Below are 18500 nucleotides of genomic sequence, written 5' to 3'. Positions count from 1 at the left end.
ATGGTCTCAAGTTGCAGTGGGGGAGGTTTAGGTTGGATATTAGGAAAAACTTTTTCACTAGGAGGCTGGTGAAGCACTGGAATGGGTTCCCTAGGGAGGTGGTGGAATCTCCTTCCTTAGAGGTTTTTAAGGTCAGGCTTGAGAAAGCCCTGGCTGGGGCGATTTAGTTGGGGTTGGTCCTGCTTTGAGCAGGGGGTTGGACTAGATACCTCCTGAGGTCCCTTCCAACCCTGATATGCTATGATTCTATGACAGACGACCGAGAGGCCAGCCTGCACTCCTGGCCTGCTCCTCCACTCCTTGCCTACATGCTAAACTGGAGCCTGGCAACCCAAACTCGCAGCCAGCTCTCAGAGGCATGTCTACACTGCAGTGTAAGCCGCGGTTAGTGGGACTTGAGTCCGTGGACCCTGTGTTTGGGAGTGTCCATGCCCTAGGTTTACAATTTCAGGACACAGGCCCCAGCGTCCACACTGCAGTAGTGAAACCGGAGTCAAACCACCCTATCCCAGGCTTCCTAGCGCCATCGCCAGCTGTGGCCGCTTTAGCTCCTGGTGCAGTGTGGGAAAATGTGACTGTTCGCCCTGCACACGGCAGGAAGCTGTTATGGTCCATCAAGTTCCCAACACATCCTGCAAGCCGTCTCTTGGGTCTGCACGCTCCCAGCAATCAGAGCCAGCAACCAGGAGGAGTCCCCAGTTGAAGAGCTTCTCTTGCTTGTGCTTTCACTCCTGTTTCAGCAAATGGGCAGCGCACCTCTGAGACTCTCGTGGGCAGGGGCATGTGTGGGAATTTCAATTTGACCGTTTTTGGAGGGGCAATTTAAACACATACATATTATACATATTAACCATATCAACACATGCCTCTACATAGAAATAAGCAGTGGTACATTCACCATTGCAATGAAAATCCATGCACCAGGGAGCCATTTGAATACAGGTAACCACAGCCTCTTCTGTGTTCACACGGTTGGTTAAGTCAGTCTTTACTGCAAGAATTAACAGATTGTCTTTGCTGAAGACAAACTTCTGTCAGGCTGCTGCAAAGTCTATGAAGTTTGCACTTTTTAGCACTAACACATTTTTCTGCAGTTGCAACTGTAATAGGTAACGTTGCCAAAAGCACCAATAGGTCAAATCCATCAGGATACAAAAGTTCCAGGTCATGTTCTTTACAGACCTTCATGAGTTCCAGAAAAGATATTCCATTGTCTGGTTCCTGAGCCTTTAAAATAGGTTCAGTATGCTGTACTAATAAATCATACTGCATTTCAGGAACTCTGCACTGAAATTCTTCGTTCAGTTTTCCTTTCAATATATTAACAGTTTTCAGGTTTTTTGCAGTGAGATAGGACACAGCTTTGCGTATTAAATTGTCTGGCGATTTCACTTATAGCAGCACTGAGTGCAGGGAAAAAGCAATCAACTTTATCTTTTAAAGATTCCAAAAGACAGGATGCGGTGTGACTGCCGTAAAAATGATGCAGAGTTTTTGCTAGTTGCCTTTTCCTGTAAGTTGACATTTGCAGATTCAGTTCAGTAGCCTGCTGTTCAACTTTTACGAAGTACCTGTGCAATTTCTCATTCTCAGGTTGTGCAAAATTTTCAGCAACTCTCTATTGCATTTTACTGCATAGGCAAAATCAATGTTTCCCCCCCGCCTACAAGAAAGTAATAGCATAATACACATCCAAAAATACCAAGCTACAGATTGTGAATTTGAAATCCATCTGTACCATAAGCCCCTTTCCTTCTGCTGACACACTTGCTTTGCTGGCATTCTGCTGAGTATTGATGAAAGTTTCTCTAGTAACAGAAAACTATTCATCTGGGACCTGCAGAACTTGGCAGTGTGAATACCAGCGCACTTCATGAAGACCCAGAAGACGTGTCTCTCGACCACTGTATTCATTGCCATTGATGCTTGAAGTCCCTTCTGTCTGTGTCATGGTGTCCTTCTGTAGTTTTTTAGAGACGGAGCTGTGGTAACTATGGGGTTGATGAAAGTATACAGGTTCTGAACAAGTCCAAAAACATTCTTGGAAACAGTAGTAGAGCTCAAAGGAGAAACCATGACTAAATGTAGACACTGCACATAGCAATGTGTGTAAACAGCACGTAGCTGTTTTGTTTGGTGGTTAACAATCATCCAGCAAGAGCCACTGATGGGATTTCTCCCCCCTAACTTCTGTGTATGTGTGCCATGACATTACACCTCCCAGGTCTAAGCGACAGTGCAGGGCATCTTGCAGACTAAGTGAACCTTGTTAATGTAGTTATTACGTTGGTTATCAGAATGTGTAATTGTGTATTGTATTAATGTTGGGGTTTTAAGCATTATTGTTATTAAGTTTTCGCTTGGAAGGGAAGATGTGGTATTGGGAGCTGTGCCTTCAAGGGCTGAGCTTCCCAGACAGTCTGGGCAGGGTGCCATGAAGCTCTTGTTGTTTTGCACAGCCAGCTGGAACTAGGCACAGAAGTGCTTGTGACCACCTTCAGCACCGAGGCCCAGATCCTCAAGGGTATTTAGGCTCCTAAATTCCATTGAAATCAATGGAATCACCTTTGTGGGCTGGGTGTGATCTCTGAATGCCACTGTCCCCACTGGGCTCTGCTGAGGACTCTCAAACCTCCAAAGTGAGCCGGCCAATTGGTGGATTTGATTGGGAGCCAGGTGCCACTCGGGGCTGGCACAGAGTTTGCTTTCTAACCTGGGGCAGTTTGGGCAGAATCTCCCTTGGCAATTTGGGGCTGAGTCAAAGCCTGCAAACTCTTGAACCACAAAAAGGCACCTGCAAATCCAGCTCCGTGATGGTCCCATGGTCCCATTCAGGATGATCTTGTGTCTTCTAGGGCTGGTGGTATCCCTGCCGGAGGCAGAATCTGTCTAGCCAGGGCTGGATGGAAACATCACCTCTGAATTTGCCATGTAGGCCTGATATTTCTTCACACAGAGCTTTAGAAAACCCCAGGAGCCACCACCAATGTCAGTCCTCTGTGGTTAACCCTTCCTGGCCAAGGGGATGGCACGGGACAGGGAGCAGACCTTCCTTAGGCCTTCCATTCATACACTGCTGGATCTCTGCCTTTAAAAGCACACACCGAGTCAGTGATCAGTCAGTGTGTGCAATTACTTACAGCTGTGACTGGGGTGGAGGAAAACCATCAATCAAGGTGTGTGTACCAATTCTGGTACAGTAGCAGTTCTGCAGAAAAGGACCTAGGGGTTATAAATGATGAGAAGCTGGATATGAGTCAGCAGTGAGCCCTCGTTGCCAAGAAGGCCAACAGCATATTGGGCTGTATTAGTAGGAGCATTGCCAGCAGATCGAGGGAAGTGATTATTCCCCTCTATTCGGCACTGGTGAGGTCACACCTGGAGTATTGTGTCCAGTTTTGGGCCCCCACTACAGAAGGGATGTGGACAAATTGGAGAAAGTCCAGCAGAGGGCAATGAAAATGATCAGGGGACTGGGGCACATGACTTACGAGGAGAGGCTGAGGGAACTGGGGTTATTTAGTCTGCAGAAGAGAAGAATGAGGGGGGATTTGATAGCAGCCTTCAGCTACCTGAAGGTGGATTTCAAAGAGGATGGAACTCGGCTGTTCTCAGTGGTGGTAGATGAAAGAACAAGCAGTAATGGTCTCAAGTTGCAGTGGGGAGGTCTAGGCTGGATATTAGGAAACACTATTTCACTAGGAGGGTGGTGAAGCACTGGAATGGGTTCCCTAGGGAGGTGGTGGAATCTCCATCCTTAGAGGTTTTTAAGGCCCAGCTCGACAAAGCCCCGGCTGATTAGTTGCGGTTTGTCCTGTTCTGAGCAGGGGGTTGGATTAGATGACCTCCTGAAGTTTCTTCCAACCCTAATCTTCTATGATTCTAATTCCAAGATGCTCGCCACACCGTGACTGGCCACGAGATGTCCCCAGAGACCCTCCCTTGCACAAACAGCTGCTAGTGGCGCTGAGACAGGGCTGAGATGCTCAGAGCTCCCCGCTGGGGCTGCAGCAATAGCTGAGCTCATAGGTTGAATCCCAAGTGACATGGGGACAGTGATTAGTGGGAGAAGGAGGGAGGGAGGGCAAAATGGGGACCCACTTAGGATTATAGTCAGATGTGGTGAATGCAGCCCATGATGCCTCCAGGGACCCCATCATTTGTCGGGGGCGGGAAGGAATATTTAACCCTAAAATGCATGAAATGATTGGGGGTGTGTGTGTGTGGAATTAATGTTGCTAATTTTACCCCTTTACAGCTGATCTGATTCTCCCAGAGCACGCAGCAATGGACGGGAACAGCTGCAGTGTCTCCCCTCCCCCCATTGGTTAGCAGGCCTGTAGCTATGGGATTCTCCTTCAGGACTGTGTCACACCGGGGCTGCTGGCCCTCGAATTGGGATGCTCCCAAGACAGGCAGTTCCATGGTGGAGACATGATCCTGAGATGGTATAAGCCGTAGCAGGGATACTCTGAGAGCAGCAGGGTGGTAGCAGAGTGGTTAGCACCTCCAGCTGCAAGGCAGGGAATGGGGATTCTGTCCCTGGCCTGTTGGCAGATGTGGGGCCAATCCCCAAATCACATGGGGCTGTAGTTTCTCTGCTTGTAAAATAGGGACACTGACATGTTCTTTCTTTGTCAAGTGCTCACAGAGCAGAATTAATAAGCGCTATAGAAGCGCGAGATATGGTTTTTTGTCAGCTCTGCTGTGGATTTGCTTCATGACTCTGAGCACATTGCCTCTCCAGGCCTCAGTTTCCCCACCTGTGAAATGGGGATAATATGTCTGACCCACCTTTCTAAAGAGCTTTGAAATCTGCAGATACAAGGCTCTCTGTAGGTGCGCGGTATTATTATCTAGTAATGTTCTTAAAACACATCCAGGGTAAAGGCCCCTATAGAAGGGCAAAGTCTAATACATCTCCTGGAGTATTTAACTGTTTGTATGTAGAAGTTTCCCTAGGTGACATGCAGGCAGATCACACAGTGTAAAACTCTGCGATGTGAGGGAGGGGTAAGAAAAGATGTTGGTGCTAGCCAGTCCTAGACCCTTTTAGGGGGTGAAATCCAGAACAAGCCCTATAGAATCCTTGAAATGTGGGGCTGGAAGGGACCTTGGGAAGTCATCAAGTGCAGCCCCCTTGCACTGAGGCAGGGCCAAGTAAACCTAGACCAGCCCTGGCAGGTGTGTGTTCAACCTGCTCTTAAAAATCGCCAATGATGGAGACTCCACAGCCTCCCTTGGCAGCCTGCTCCAGAGCTTAACCACCCTTAGGAAGCTCTGAATTTCCCCAGCAGCCAAGCGGAGGCAGCAGGAGACATGGGCTCTGTTCCTCGCTCTGGATGAGGCTAACGGCACCGCTGCCCCCCTCCTTTGTGCCCCTCTGCTGGGCAAGCCTTGGAGAAGTGCCTGCTAGTTACAGTCAGGATCCAGAGGCAAACGCTCTGAGTTCGGCATGTGCTTTCTGTGGCTACTCTGCAGTGCGGAAGGAGACTCTCGGGGTTCCCGCCCTGGCGTGGGGCTTGGGAGATCTGTGTTCTGTTCCTGGCTCTGCTACTGTGGGTCTTTGACCCAAATCTGCAAAGGAAGTTAGGTGCCTGATTCTCATTGAGCTCAGGTGCTGGAATCCTTTCAAGGATCTGGCCTGCCCCGCTCGGTTTTTCTTCTGCAAAATGGGGATCAGAAGTCTAACTTCCTCCCACTCGTGTCTGGTTAGATTCTATGCTTGTTGGGACAGGGATTGTCTCTCATGTACATGCAGCGCCTAGCAGAGAGGGGTTTCCATACACCCTGATTCTGGTTAATAACAACATTTGCTTTGACGGGGAATGTTTGTCCCAACAAACACACTGGCTGGAAGGATTACTGGAAAGCAAACACCAGACAGGAGAGGCAAATCCATTTCCAAATGCCCATCGCTATTCTGGTAGGATTTATCTGCAGCAGTCACCCAACCTAAGCGAGGACTGATATTCTTCATACACACCGTGGGCACAGTTGGACAAAGCAGGCGACTTGTGTTGTTTAAACAGCCTGATGATTCCTTGGGCTGCTTCAGAAGCCAGAGGGAGACGGGGAAGATGGCCAGGGAGAGAGCTGAAGTGGGATGAAGAGGGTTTTTCTTGGGGTATTTCCCTCTGCAAGTGGGTCCCTCACCCCCACTCCTAACCTGGAGCTGAAGCTTGGGAAGCAGTTACCGGCTTTGGGATAAGCAACAGCTGGTGGGCTTCTTTTGCTGTCTCAGGAACTCTGACAGCACCAGGGAGCGGGGACGGTGTCTAATTTTAAACTCATGCCTGGTGCATTTGTGTATGTGTGAATGCGCTTTCCAGCCCCCCCCCCCCCTGCCTTCCCCCTCTGCACCAAGGAGACTGGCTCGGCAGAAGAGAACCAGAAGGGGCTTCGGGCAGAGGACGGGGGTCTCAGCCGTGGGAGGAGAGGACGGGGCGGGGGAGGGAGGGAGAACGGCTGGAGGAAGCAGCTAGGGAAGGAAGATCATGGAGCCTGCTTCTGCCCAGGATGATCAGAAGAAAAAGCAACAGAGAGAAAAGTCGAAGAAACCGGTGCCACCTGCAGCCCCCCGACCAGCCAGGGCTCTGTTCTGCTTAACCCTTCAGCACCCGCTGCGGAAAGCCTGCATCGGCATTGTGGAATGGAAGTATCCTTTCCGTCCAGGTTGGGAGGGGAGACGGGAACTGCGTGGGGGTGTCTAGACACCCTGCAAAGCGAAAGGGGCATTGGAAAGCGTGCGGAGGGACTGCCTCAACGCAGCGGCGAGTTAGAGGAAAGTGCATGCCCGAGGCACAGGAGAGAATGTTTGGGGCCATTTGGTGGGTGTGGACAGGTTTACGTTCAGTGAGCGATAGATCTGGTTCCCCTGTTCCGGACGGCTGACGAAGTGCCTGTTTATACAGTCTGTCTCGCTGGCGATACGAAAGAGCAGGGGAGGCCAAGAAAAGGCTAAATATACATGAGAAGGAATGAGGGGCCCCATTCTATGATCCCGCTGCACTCAGTGGCATAAAGCTGGAGTCACGGAGATCAGGATCTGGCCTGGGTTTTCTTGGGCCGAGGTCACAGACGGTAATTGATGTGCTCCGTGGAAGGGGGGCTGTATGGGTGAGAGAAACGGAGGAGGTTTGGATCAGGGACGCTGTGGCTTCTGTTCAATCTCTTTGGTACTCAGCGAAGATGGGGCCATGGGAAATAATCACAGGGCTTCCCCTCTCCCATGCGTTGTGCAGCCAGGCGAGGGGGGGAGAAGGGGGGACGTTGCTTTCACTTCAGGAGGGAAGGTGCTGGCGGGAATCCAAGGACGGCAGAAACCATCTTGGGGAAGGAATGCAAGCGAATCAACCAACTAGGAGGAGAGAACTGACACGCAGGGGCAGAGGGCATCTGTGCCAAGGGTGCGTTGCGTGCTGGTGGTGGGAAGGTGCCGGGTAATTGGAGAAGCCAGGGCAGGGATCGGGGTGTGGTGGGGAGAGGATGCACTTTGCTCGGGAGGTAGGAAAGAGAAAAAGGTGGAGGCGGCCCTGAGCAGGGCATAGGGGAGAAAATGTCAGGCCGGGAAAGTAAAGTGTGTCGGGGGGAGCGACTGAGAGGGACTCTGCGAGCTGCTTGGAATAGCTCAGCCAGTGCGTCAGCCGCTCGCCCGCAGCTGCTGTCTGACATCACAGATGGATGGCTCTGTCTGCCCCTCCGCCATTCCCTTCTCTCTCCCTCTTTCTTTCCTTCTTCCTTTTTCTCTCCTTCTTTCTCTGTCTTTCCCCCAAACCTCTCCCTCTCCATCCAGCACTCCCCTAGGCTCCCCTCTCTCTGATCCCTGCTCTGCTAAAAGCTTGCTCTAGCTCAAAGAGGAATGAGTTCAGGCCCTGTGCGATACAGGGGGTCAAACCAGATGGCCACAATGGGCCCTTCTGGCCTCAGATCTAGACCCTGGAGCAGGGACGAGGGGGGCACGGCAGCCCAGAGGGGCTGGGAGCTAAGCCCTGGGGGGTGCTGAAGCGGAGCCCACGCGGGGTGGAAGAACCTTTTGTGCGTTTGGATTCTTGTTACCCTGGAAGGGGTGAAATTGTGGTTAGAGACTTGGCTGGAGGCTGGGCCCCATCGCCACCTCCAGCCTGTGTGGGGAAGGCTGAAGGTTGGGGGCCACCTCAGAGGAAGAAACTGAGGCAGGGAGTGCCTGCAGTGCCAGGCATGGCCTGCAGGGAGCGCTACAGGGCAGCTGCCGCTGCTTCCAGCTACTAGCCCAGGGCCCAGAATTGGGAAGTGATTTAGCCACTACTGTGCTCGGAAGCCTACCTATCATTTTCCATAGAGACTTAGGTGCCACAATCTCATTGGCAGTCAGCAACATTCAGCCTCCAATTGTGTCAATCGCTGAATATATGTAACGAGCTGGGCCTTGCTCCATTAGCTCAAATGACGGAGGCTGTTGCTTTTAGGATCCCGAGGGGCCCAGATTCACCCCAGGTGTACTAGGCTGCATTCTGGCCATCAGGCATGTCATATGGGTCCTTTCTTGACTTGAGGGCGCTATCTCACTGCTGGGGAAACCAATGTAACAAGGGGGGGCCATCCTATGGGTACACACTGGCTGTTGGGCCATCAGGGTGGGCTGCAGGCTTCTCTCACGGACTCAGTACTGAAGCACTGTGCCAGCCGGGTGCGCCAGGCTGCTGGATCAGATCTAAAGCGTGGGGCATGGCCGTCGATGGCTTTGTGGTACCTTTTGGAAGAAATGGCGCATGGGGCCTTTGTCTTGGGTACGCTCCAGTTTGGCACGTTCTGCCTCGTGTGGCAAATTGCCGGTACGATTATGATGGGTCCCGCACTTCCTCTTCTTGGGGGGGGAGAAGGTTCAAGGCACAGTTTCCTGCCCCTGAACTAGGATATTTACTGTCCCACTAGTAACCCAGAGAAGGGTAGTGGAGATGGTGGGACCCGGGCTTGCCCTCTACTCCGGGTCCCAGCCCAGGGGCCCTAGGGTTAGCAGTAAACCACTTGAACTAGTGCTTCCTGCCTTCTCTTTCTGCACAAGCCGGGTGTCTCTTTACCTTGGTCTTGGTCTTGGTCTTCTAGCCAGCCACGGCACTTCTCCAAACTCTCCTCTACTTCAACTCCTCCAAACTGCTCTCTGCTCGAACTGCAAACCACTCTGCTCCAATTCCTTTCCTTGGCTGATTGAAGCAGGGGTTTTTTATCAGGTGACTAGCTTCAGATGCTCTAATTGGCTTCAGGTGCTTTTAATTAATCTATAGAAACTTTTCTTCCCTCTACAGGGAATAAGGCTTCTCCTCATCCTGGGACTTACATATCTCTCCTGTATCACTCTCCTGCTGCCTTCTGGCCATGCTGTATCACGCTCCTTAAAATCCTTCCTGCATAATAGCTGTTATTGACTCCTCCTCCCTCCCATGCAGCGTTTTACCCCAGAAGTGGCTGCATTTCAGTGGGGAGTGAGCAATCCCTGTCCTGCCCTATGCAAATGGCTATGAGACCTGGTGGTTTTTTTTTTTTATCCTTTTAATAATAACGCTCTGGGCTGCCTTTGCCCAAGGCTCTCTCGCTACTTTACAAACATTTAATGAATTAATTCTCACAACTGCCCCACGTGGCTGTAATGAGAGTAGTGCCCTGAAGCTGCACATGGGACAAGAGACATAGAAAGCAGAAGTGACTAGCTCAGGGTCAGCCTGCAAATCAGCAGCACATCTGGGACTAGAACCTAGGACCCTTAGGTCACTGCCGTAACCTCAGAACCCCGAGTAGCCATGAGAGTGAATGGGTCTGCTATGTCCAGGGAGCTCTAGACTGGAAGGAGGAAAGAGACAGGTGTGCCAGCAGGAAGGTCAAAGAAGCAGTCACTGCAAACAGGATGGGGACAGCATGTGTGTGAGAGAGAGATCTCTACAGCATCAGGTAACACTGGTACCCACAATGCAGCAGGTTCTATTTATACCCACAATGCCCCTGGTTCACCTGGTTTATTGCTTTGGGGGTTGCAACGAGAGGAAGTGGCCTAGTTTTGGCCCACTCAAGGTAGCATTTGCTCAAAGGTCCGGCTGGTTGATTGGTAGGGGGTTAATTATAACCGTGCTTTGTGAGCGTTCTGGGGGTGTACGGAGTGGGGTTTGTGAGTGTTGGGGTGCTGGGGACAGTGGTGTGGGGACATGTGCCCCATTACTGGTATACATGGCACCTGGATGCCACCCTTGCTTCACAATGCTGAGAAGGCAGGTTGCTTATCCAGTACCTGGGGGAGCTTGCTCTTAGTCATGCCACAGAAAACCTGGCCATAAAAGCCAGCAAATTTCCAGGCCTGGTGTGATTTAGGCTGCAGCTAGAGACAGGTTTATGATGCAGGCTGCTGCTGCTGCCAGGGCAGAGGTGATGCTCTCAAAGGGCTTTACCGGAGTCATAAATGGAGAGAAGCCAGGAGGGAAACTTGCCCCCACAGGGTCCCAAGTGTCTGTACTGGTTTAACTTGGGTGCATTTCCTACTAGCGAAAGGGGCCAGCCTGGCACCCCTCAACACTTCAGCCGCAGAGGAGTTAAGACCCAGGCATGCAGCAGGTTAGGTCCAGAATCAGGGACAGAGAACCTGGCTCCTAGGCCCCTGTTCCAGCTACTAGGTAATACTCCCTAGAGAAGTATCTGAGAGGGAACTATGTTGAGTAAATCCCCAAATAGCAGAGGCACAGAGAACGCTCCCAGGCTCCTTCTGTCCTTGCGGGACAAAAGGCAGCCCATGCGGTGGGTGAAGCAGGAGACCAGGAATCAGGATTCCTGGGTTCTGTTTCCATTTCTGCCACTGACTTTGGGTGTGACTTCAGGTGGGTCGCTCGATCCCTGTGTCCCTCCTTTAGCTCTTCTGGAGAAGGGGAGACTAACCTGAGGGAAAGGGAGGTTTCATTCGTTGTAACAACTCACGAGCACTTTCCCTCTGTAGATCTTCACACGCCGGGCAGAGACAGGGAAACACCGTTATTTCCAGGGAGCAAATGAGGGAAATGAGATGGTGGGGAAGGGACTTGAGTTTTTAAAGCCCTGAGAGCCTGGGACGGAAGGGCTCCTGGAGGCTGCTGATAGCGATTGACAGTAAAGTGGGGGTGAAATATCCAGGCTGCCAGCGTGTCCACCTTGGGCACACGACTAAAATTAAGGCAGTAGAGGATCATCTTTAGCAGCCAGTGGCCTCTTTGTCAGCTGATTAGGACAGGTCTAGGCAGCAGGCAGATGCTGAAGGGCCAGGAGATTTAATCCACGGGGCGAAGGGGCTGGTTCGTTGTGGAAAGACATCATCACGGACATACATGGCTCTTTACCAAAGATATCTAAAGAGCCGCAGGTGTTCATTTGGCCTGTGTAACAGGGCTGCCTGCCCCTTTAAGGGCTGGAGGCCTGTGGCCAACTGGCCCTGTTCACTAATAAGATCTAGCCGAGGGGAGATAGGTGCTTAGTTCACCCTAAGGAGGCAGGGACGTGGGGTCTGCAGAGAGATGTTACAGCAAAGGACAGTTGCTGGCAGGAGCCGCTGGAGAGAAGCCCCAGGCACTGTGGCTGGGTAGAAAGCTCCAGCTGGGGCAGTTTTGTTTTCCTTGGGTGAGTTTGTGCTTGTTGGGATAATAAATGGAGCTCAGAGGGAAGGGACTAAGGACGGAGGCGTCAGATCTTGTCCTCGGCGCTGCTTATGCTTTATGCTGTTCCCCCCGGGTGCAGAAGCGTGTGTGACATTGCTGCAGAATGGACCAGCACGCGGCAACTGAAAAATGACTCCTATCAATCCCTCCCTGTCCCCACAGCCCTCATCAGGCAGATGCTTGAGCAAACAGGTGGTTTGCACCATGCCCTGGCAGGCAGAGACTCGGGTGGGCCCAGTTGAATTCCAGGGAGGAGAGGAGTGCCTTGTTGGGGAGTCTGGCCCCGGGGAGCCCCACTCTGAAAATCAGTTGCCAGCTAAACTCCCCTGCAGGGTGAGTGTCCCAGGAGCAGCGTGGTGGTCGGGGCCCAGCCTGTCATCACTGTGGATGGTCCCCAGCCATGCAGTGGCCACAGGTGTGATGTGATCTTTAGCCCAATGGCTGGGCCACGCCGGCTGTCACTGTCTGCAGCAGCTGACATGTCTTAGGCCTTTGCCCCATCCCCTAGCCAGGCCACGCTGCTTCCCCTGGATTGAATCTTTGCCATCTTGTTCTCAGCCTGGCCCCATAAAAGGAAACTCAGCGTGGTCCATGGGTGAGATGACAGAGGGACATGAGCTGTGAGTCCTGTGACACCCCCTCCCCAACCTCCTCCACTATCTCCGATCCACCTCCACATATATGGCAGGCACAGGATGGGCTCTCCCCAGCACCGTCCCCCGGGCTGTCGAGCAGAAGGGTGACTGGATCTGCTAAATGGCTGGAGAGCATTTGGATTGGTTTCCCTTGTAAAATTGCCCGGTGAGCATCACTTCCCGGCCCTCCCCGCTTCCCGGGACTCTGGGTCCTGCCTTGGCAGAGGAGCAAGTGGAGATGTTGATTCAAGAGCCTGCTTTCGTTTTGCCTTTCCTGTCTCTGTCACAAGGGAGCAGAGAGGAGTCCCGGGCCAACCAGGGGGCAGGTAGGTGCTAGGCAAACCCCACACACCCAGCCCCATCCTCCAGCTCTCCAAACACAGCTCTGCCACTGCTCCTCAGTCCTGACCTGCAGCCTCCAGACTTGCCAACGCCTTGGGGCCAAAAAGCAACAGAGTTTGAATTTGCACAAACTTGGGCAAATGTGCATGAAATACTCCCTGGGGTGGGGACACTTTCAGCCACGCCCTAAATGCAAAGGAATGAATTCTGTGCCCAGCTTCACAGCCGGGGTACCTGGGGTGGGGAGGCACCTCGCTACCACCTGCCCTTTGTATGTGGGAGCCTTGTCTCTGCCCAAGGGGGGTCAGCTTCTCCCCTCCACTGGCACTCTAGGCCTCTGCTGTCACTGAAGGGTTAGCAGTTGGCACATGCCAGGGGGACACTGGGCCCTCCAGGGGACATTGGAGGTTGGAGTGCGCCGATCGCTCACCCACAGTGTTCCCAGATTCGCGGCACCCAAAGCAGTCGTACACACTCCCCCTCCCCCCCACCTGCACACAGCTTCCCCAGTCCCGCCTCCGATTGCTGCTCGGCTTTGCACACGCTGGGTGTGTCCCAAGGAGCACGTGCAGCAGTTGATTTGATGGGGAGCTGAGATTGCGGTGGTAGCACGTACAGGATGCTCCCCGTTAGCTGAACAGCAGGCGGGGCACGGATTTTATTGGAATAATCTAGTGGGCAGGAGCCACTCAGCAGCCGGGTGGCCTCTCTTGCAGCTAGGGCTTGTCTTTCTCCTCCTCCTCCTTGCAGTCCTGGCCGGGGGGGGGTCTCTCCGCTGCTCCGCTCGCTCGCTCCCCTGATAGCAGGGCAACAGAGGAGCTGCCACAGGGCCAGTGACAGGGGGAGGCTGCGGTTCTGGCGGGGCAGAGCAGAGACAACCCCCCACCAGGCCAGGACTCTGCTCCGCCCTTCAAGGAACACAGTCTTCCTTGCACCTGCAGGGATTAGCTGTCATGGCCCTGCCGCAGCATGGGGACTGTGAGCCCTCTGCAGCTCCACGGTCATGATAGTGGGACTGCAGAGGGCTCCCTGGATGGCTGCAGGGTGGCCTCCCCGATGGCCAAGGGACTCATGGTCCTTGTCACAGTCCTGGCCGGGGGGGGGGGGGCGGAGGGTCTCTGCTCTATTGTCTGAACTGCTGTGTTATCTGTCCTGGCTTGTCGCCCAGCATGGGAGATGTGCTGTGGAGCGTGTGTATTGGAAACCAATGATTACATACAAAATAAAATCAGAGCACGCATTCTAGAACCTAGACTTGCTACTTTCATGTCGTACACAGCAATGTTCGCCCCAAAGTCCTTCCAGCCTTTTACAGCCTGTGATCCTTGTTTCATTAGACAAGTCATGCTGGCAGCTTGCCTCCTAAGTAAAGGAGCCCCCAGTGTCTCTTTTGCAGCCTGGGCTACCTCAAAACAGTCCTTTGATCTTTATTCTTAACCCAGACCCCATGATGCTAATTGCTCCGCCCTGTAGATTTTGTAATCTCTTGTCAATTTTGTAATCTAGATGAGTTTGTGGCTTCGTATGCAACTAGATTCCTTCTGTGAAGGGACCACACACAAGGACCAGACGCGGAGATAAGTGTCTGTAACCCCTTCCTGAAAGGAACCTGTCTGAGATATGTCCCCTCTTGGTTACCTGCCTCAGCTCCGAGGCTTTAAGAACATAACTTTCAGTAGAGAGTCATAATTCCTTAAATGTTATCCATGCTTACATTTCAAAATTATTGTGACGACCAGCGGCCTACGGGTTTTTGGTGGAGACCACCTTCTGGAGTACTACCATGCACAGAGCTGACCCAGGAGATCCCTGTAAAACCACCTGCACCTGCTGTGCCAGTTGGCATCAAGAGGTCACTGGGTCACAACAGCCCCACAGCAATTATGAATGTGCTCCCACATTTCCCCACATCCGCTCTGTGCCTCCCCATCAATCTTGTGCTCCTCTAGCTGCCCACTCTTCCCCAGCTCCCCCGCATTGCTGAGCCCCTCCCCAAGCCCCACATCTGCCCCTGGCTACCCATGTCCCTCAGCTCCTTATGCAGAGGTTCTTCATCCCCCCCCCCATTCCTAGGCCGGATGGATAGGGTGGCCAGGTGTCTGGTTTTCGGACACCTGGTCGAAAAGGGATCCTGGCAGCTTCGGTCAGCACCTCTAACCGGGCCTTTCACTGTCCAGTTGGTGGTGCAGCACAGTGGGGCTGGTAGGCTCCCTGCAACCGCCGGGCTGCGCAGCTCTCCTCTCTGGCTCCTATGCTTAGGAGCAGCCAGGGGGCTCTGCAAGCTGCCCCCACAGCTTCCATTGGCTGGAAACCACAGCCAATGGGAGCAGCGCCTGTGGATGGGGCAGCATGTAGAGCCACCTGGTCGCACCTCTGCATAGGAGCCAGAGCGAGGACATGCTGCTGCTTCTGGGAAGCTTGAGGTAAGCACCACCCGGAGCCTGCACCCCGATCCACTCCCCGGCTCTGCCCCCCTGCCCCAGCCCTGATCCCCCTCTTGCCCTCCAAACCCTTCGATCCCAGCCCGGAGCACCCTCCTAAACCCCAAATCCCTCATTCCCAGCCCCACCCCATAGTTTGCACCCCCAGCAGGAGCCCTTACCCCCCTCACACACCCCAACCCTCTGCTCCAGCCCAGAGCCCCCTCCTACACCCTGAACCCCTCATTTCTGGCCCCATCCCAGAACTTGCACCCCCAGCTGGAGCCCTCACCCCCTCTTGCACCTCAGCCCCTGAGCCAGCCTAGTGAAAATGAGTGAGTGAGTGAGGGTGGAGAGAGCGAGCAACAGAGGGAGCAGGGAAAGGAGTGAGTGGGGGTGGGGCCTTGGAGGTGGGTGGGGCCCGAGGTGGGGCAAGGGTGTTCGGTTTCGTGTGAGTAGAAAGTTGGTAACTCTAGGATGGGAGGGAGATGGGGAGAAGCAGAGGCAGGATCCCATCCCCGTTCACAGGAGAGGAGAAGGGGTGCCTTCCTCAAGAGGTGGGGCAGTGGGAAGGCAGCCAATCAGAGGCTGATTTCCCCCTAGACTGATGGGCTGTGCCCCAGATCTGTAAGAGGCTCTGAAACTGTGGGAGTGTTGGCAGGTCTGATGGCAACCGCACCCCGTGTTATTGCAGCCCTGAATCCTCCACCCAAGCTCTGCCAGTGCCCCTCAAGTCCTGAGCTGCAGCACCCCTGGCTAGTCCTTTCCAAGGTCTCTCCTGTGTAAATGTGGCCGGTGCCCTGGCATTGGACCAGCTGATGAGGTCGTTACCGTTAATTGGTGCGTACGCAAGGACAGTGCCTCGGCTCTGTGCTTCTCCTTAATGCCCACCCACAGACCCTTCGAGATCATTATCCTGATGACCATCTTTGCCAACTGCGTGGCGTTGGCTGCCTACCTGCCCATGCCGGAGGATGATACCAACGCTTCCAACTCCAGCCTGGTAAGAGACAGCCTCATCCTCGTGTTGTACAATCCCGCCCCCCGGTGCCGTTTTGATCGCTGCAAAGCCCCCGAGGCAATCATTTTTCCTTTACCTGTGCTCCAAATAACCTTTTATAAATAGCAGGTGCATCAAGCTGAGGCAGCATTAAGGAGCTGAGTCCCTTGCTCGCTAATGTTAGCGCCTGCCTGGCACTGAAATTTCATCCTCCAAGCCACCGGCACGTGAGCTGCATGGTCTCCAATTATGTATTCGTGAAATTTACACCTGCGTGTCTGAGTCCATGAGCAGGAAGGGAAGCTGGGACCCACAACACCAAGATACAGACCGCTGCTCCCTGTAGCGTTGGGAAGGGAGTGGCTGACCCCACAAGTAACAAGATGTTAATAAAACGTCTCTGTTGACTGTTAGCAGCATTAAACTGCTCCGTTATCCCCTTTGACCCGAGCAGCTACTCAAATTCTGGGGCCCTGCGGGTTGTCCAGCTGGGAGGAGAAATTGACGATGGAATCTGAGATGGTCTAGTGTGTTTGTCCCTTCCTTGTAGAGTCCTGCTTTACTCCTTGTAAGACATGTGCCCCAGGACCCCAGGTGGGGGGACCGAAGCCTGAGCCCTGCCACACTGGGTGGGGAAGCAAAAGCCGAAGCTTTGGCCCGGGGGGCGTGGGGCTCGGACTTCAGCTTTGGCCCCAGGGGGTGGGGCTCGGACTTCAGCTTTGGCCCCGGGCCCCAGCAAGTCTAACACCAGCCCTGGCAACCCCATTAAAATCTGGTCGTGACCCACTTTGGGGTTCTGACCCACAGTCTGAGAACTGATGATAGCCTGTCCTTCTCATACTGTCAGTTATGCTTACTGTCCTTGCTGACCTTCGCTCGGGGGCTGACAACCAGCTGGCTCTAATATACGGTGTGTTCTGTATCCTCAAGGGTTTGTATTCAGAAAAAAGAAAGGCGACTAGAAAGGAGTAGGATTTTATCCTTATTAGGTCCATGACGGTGGTACTGAAAGGCCACAACAGAGATCAGGGCCCAATTGTGCTGGGTGCTGCACACACATGTAGTAAGAGACAGTCCCTGCCCAAGAAGCTTACAACATGAATAGACAAGACAGACAAAGGGTGGGGGGAAACTGAGGCACAAAGAGGGGCCGTGTCTTGCCCAAGCTCACCCAGCGGAAGAGGCAGGGAAAGCACTGGGTCTCCCGAGTCCCAGTGCAATGATCTCTGGGGACAGTTAGTGCTGCAGTCTGAAGGTTTGCTTCAAACAAGCACCCAAAGTTCACAGGCTTATTTCAGCCTTACCCGAAGAGCTCGGATCTGTGAGACTGAGCTGGAAATCTCACGAGAGTGCCTGTAATTTCTGTTCCTTCCTCATTCTGGTTGGGCTGAAAAGCCCCCTAAAACATCTTCTTTCAGGGCATTGTAACAAGCCTTTGGCCACTTAAGAACTGCAGAGTTGTCCATCTGTTTCACACTGTGAGCGGTTAGAATTTCATAGTGACAGCGGGCTCCTAATTCAGATCATCTTGCTCCAGAAAGCCCAGGCCCCTACTATCAGAGCAAAATGAAAATCTCCATTAGCTGTAAGCGGAGTAGGGCCTTTGGCACACAATTGAGCAGTTCTGATTGCATCCAGAAGAGGGCAGTGGTCTCTCTCTCGCTCACACACGCACAAATTGAGAGGGAAGTTTGCGGCAACTGCTGTGTGGCTACAGAAGAGCGAAATCCCCAGGGATCTCAATCCAGCCGCTACAGTCCCATGAATCTTGAAACAAGGAAAGGAATCTGCACACTCCTCTGACCCTCTGCCTGCTCAGACCTCCCCGGAGATGATAGAGTGTCAGAGCCAGGAGCACGGGCAGGGTCTGCGCCTGCTGCTTTTAAAGTGAATAAATAACTGGTAGCTGACAATACCTCGGGGATCTGAGTGGGCGGCTAAGTTATGGCTGGGGTCCCGTGTAGGTCCCAGAGTTAAGGCTCCGCTGGCAGGGTTACAGAGGCCAGCCCTGATAGAGAAAAGCGGCAAGGTTTATGATCGGGAGCTAAGGAGTCCATAAAGGGAAAGGCTCCTTGTAGGAAGTGGCGCCTCCACTCGCTCAGCTCCCAGGGAGAGTTATTGCTGCTTTGCAGCCTGTCTCAGGAGCCCTGGGATTCATCAAACAAGCCCCATCACTTGTTTATGGGAGGAGAGAAGCAATGGATGTGGGGGCCGGAGCTCTGGGGAAAGCTGAGCATGCAAGCCAGGAACCAATCCTCGGCTGTTTCCTATGTGTTTCCCATCCATACCCTCTCCTTCTCCGCCCCCTGTACGCATTCCTCTCCGAGTACCCCCCGATCTGTGTAGGGAGCCGTTCGAACAGGCAGCCTTCCAGCCAGGGTCTCCTGACATCGAGAGGCTGTTTGGGTTGGAAATACTCCCCCCACCCCCCCGCCAGGGTGCCTGCCTCCCGGGTGCC

At 53.3% G+C, this 18500-nt stretch overlaps 1 protein-coding gene across 4 annotated transcripts in view; it reads left to right on the top strand.

Moving 5' to 3' along the window:
* Positions 1–5284: 5284 nt before the first annotated feature.
* The window catches only part of CACNA1S (calcium voltage-gated channel subunit alpha1 S), an 80297-nt gene continuing 67081 nt past the window's right edge, over positions 5285–18500 (top strand). For 3 of the 4 annotated variants that reach the window (XM_043500363.1, XM_038379748.2, XM_038379747.2), the window contains exons 1-2: positions 5285–6658; positions 15940–16045. In XM_043500363.1, the coding sequence (XP_043356298.1) occupies positions 6498–6658; positions 15940–16045 (267 nt within the window). In that variant the 5' untranslated portion in view covers positions 5285–6497. Of the gene's footprint in view, positions 6659–10728; positions 11608–15939; positions 16046–18500 lie in introns of those variants that run through there. The other variant, XM_043500364.1, reaches the window with a different exon arrangement.

This window comes from Dermochelys coriacea, chromosome 21, assembly GCF_009764565.3.
Source record: "Dermochelys coriacea isolate rDerCor1 chromosome 21, rDerCor1.pri.v4, whole genome shotgun sequence".
NCBI lineage: Eukaryota > Metazoa > Chordata > Testudines > Dermochelyidae > Dermochelys > Dermochelys coriacea.
Note: the sequence above shows the minus strand (reverse complement) of the source record. Positions and strands in the feature narration are given on the sequence as shown.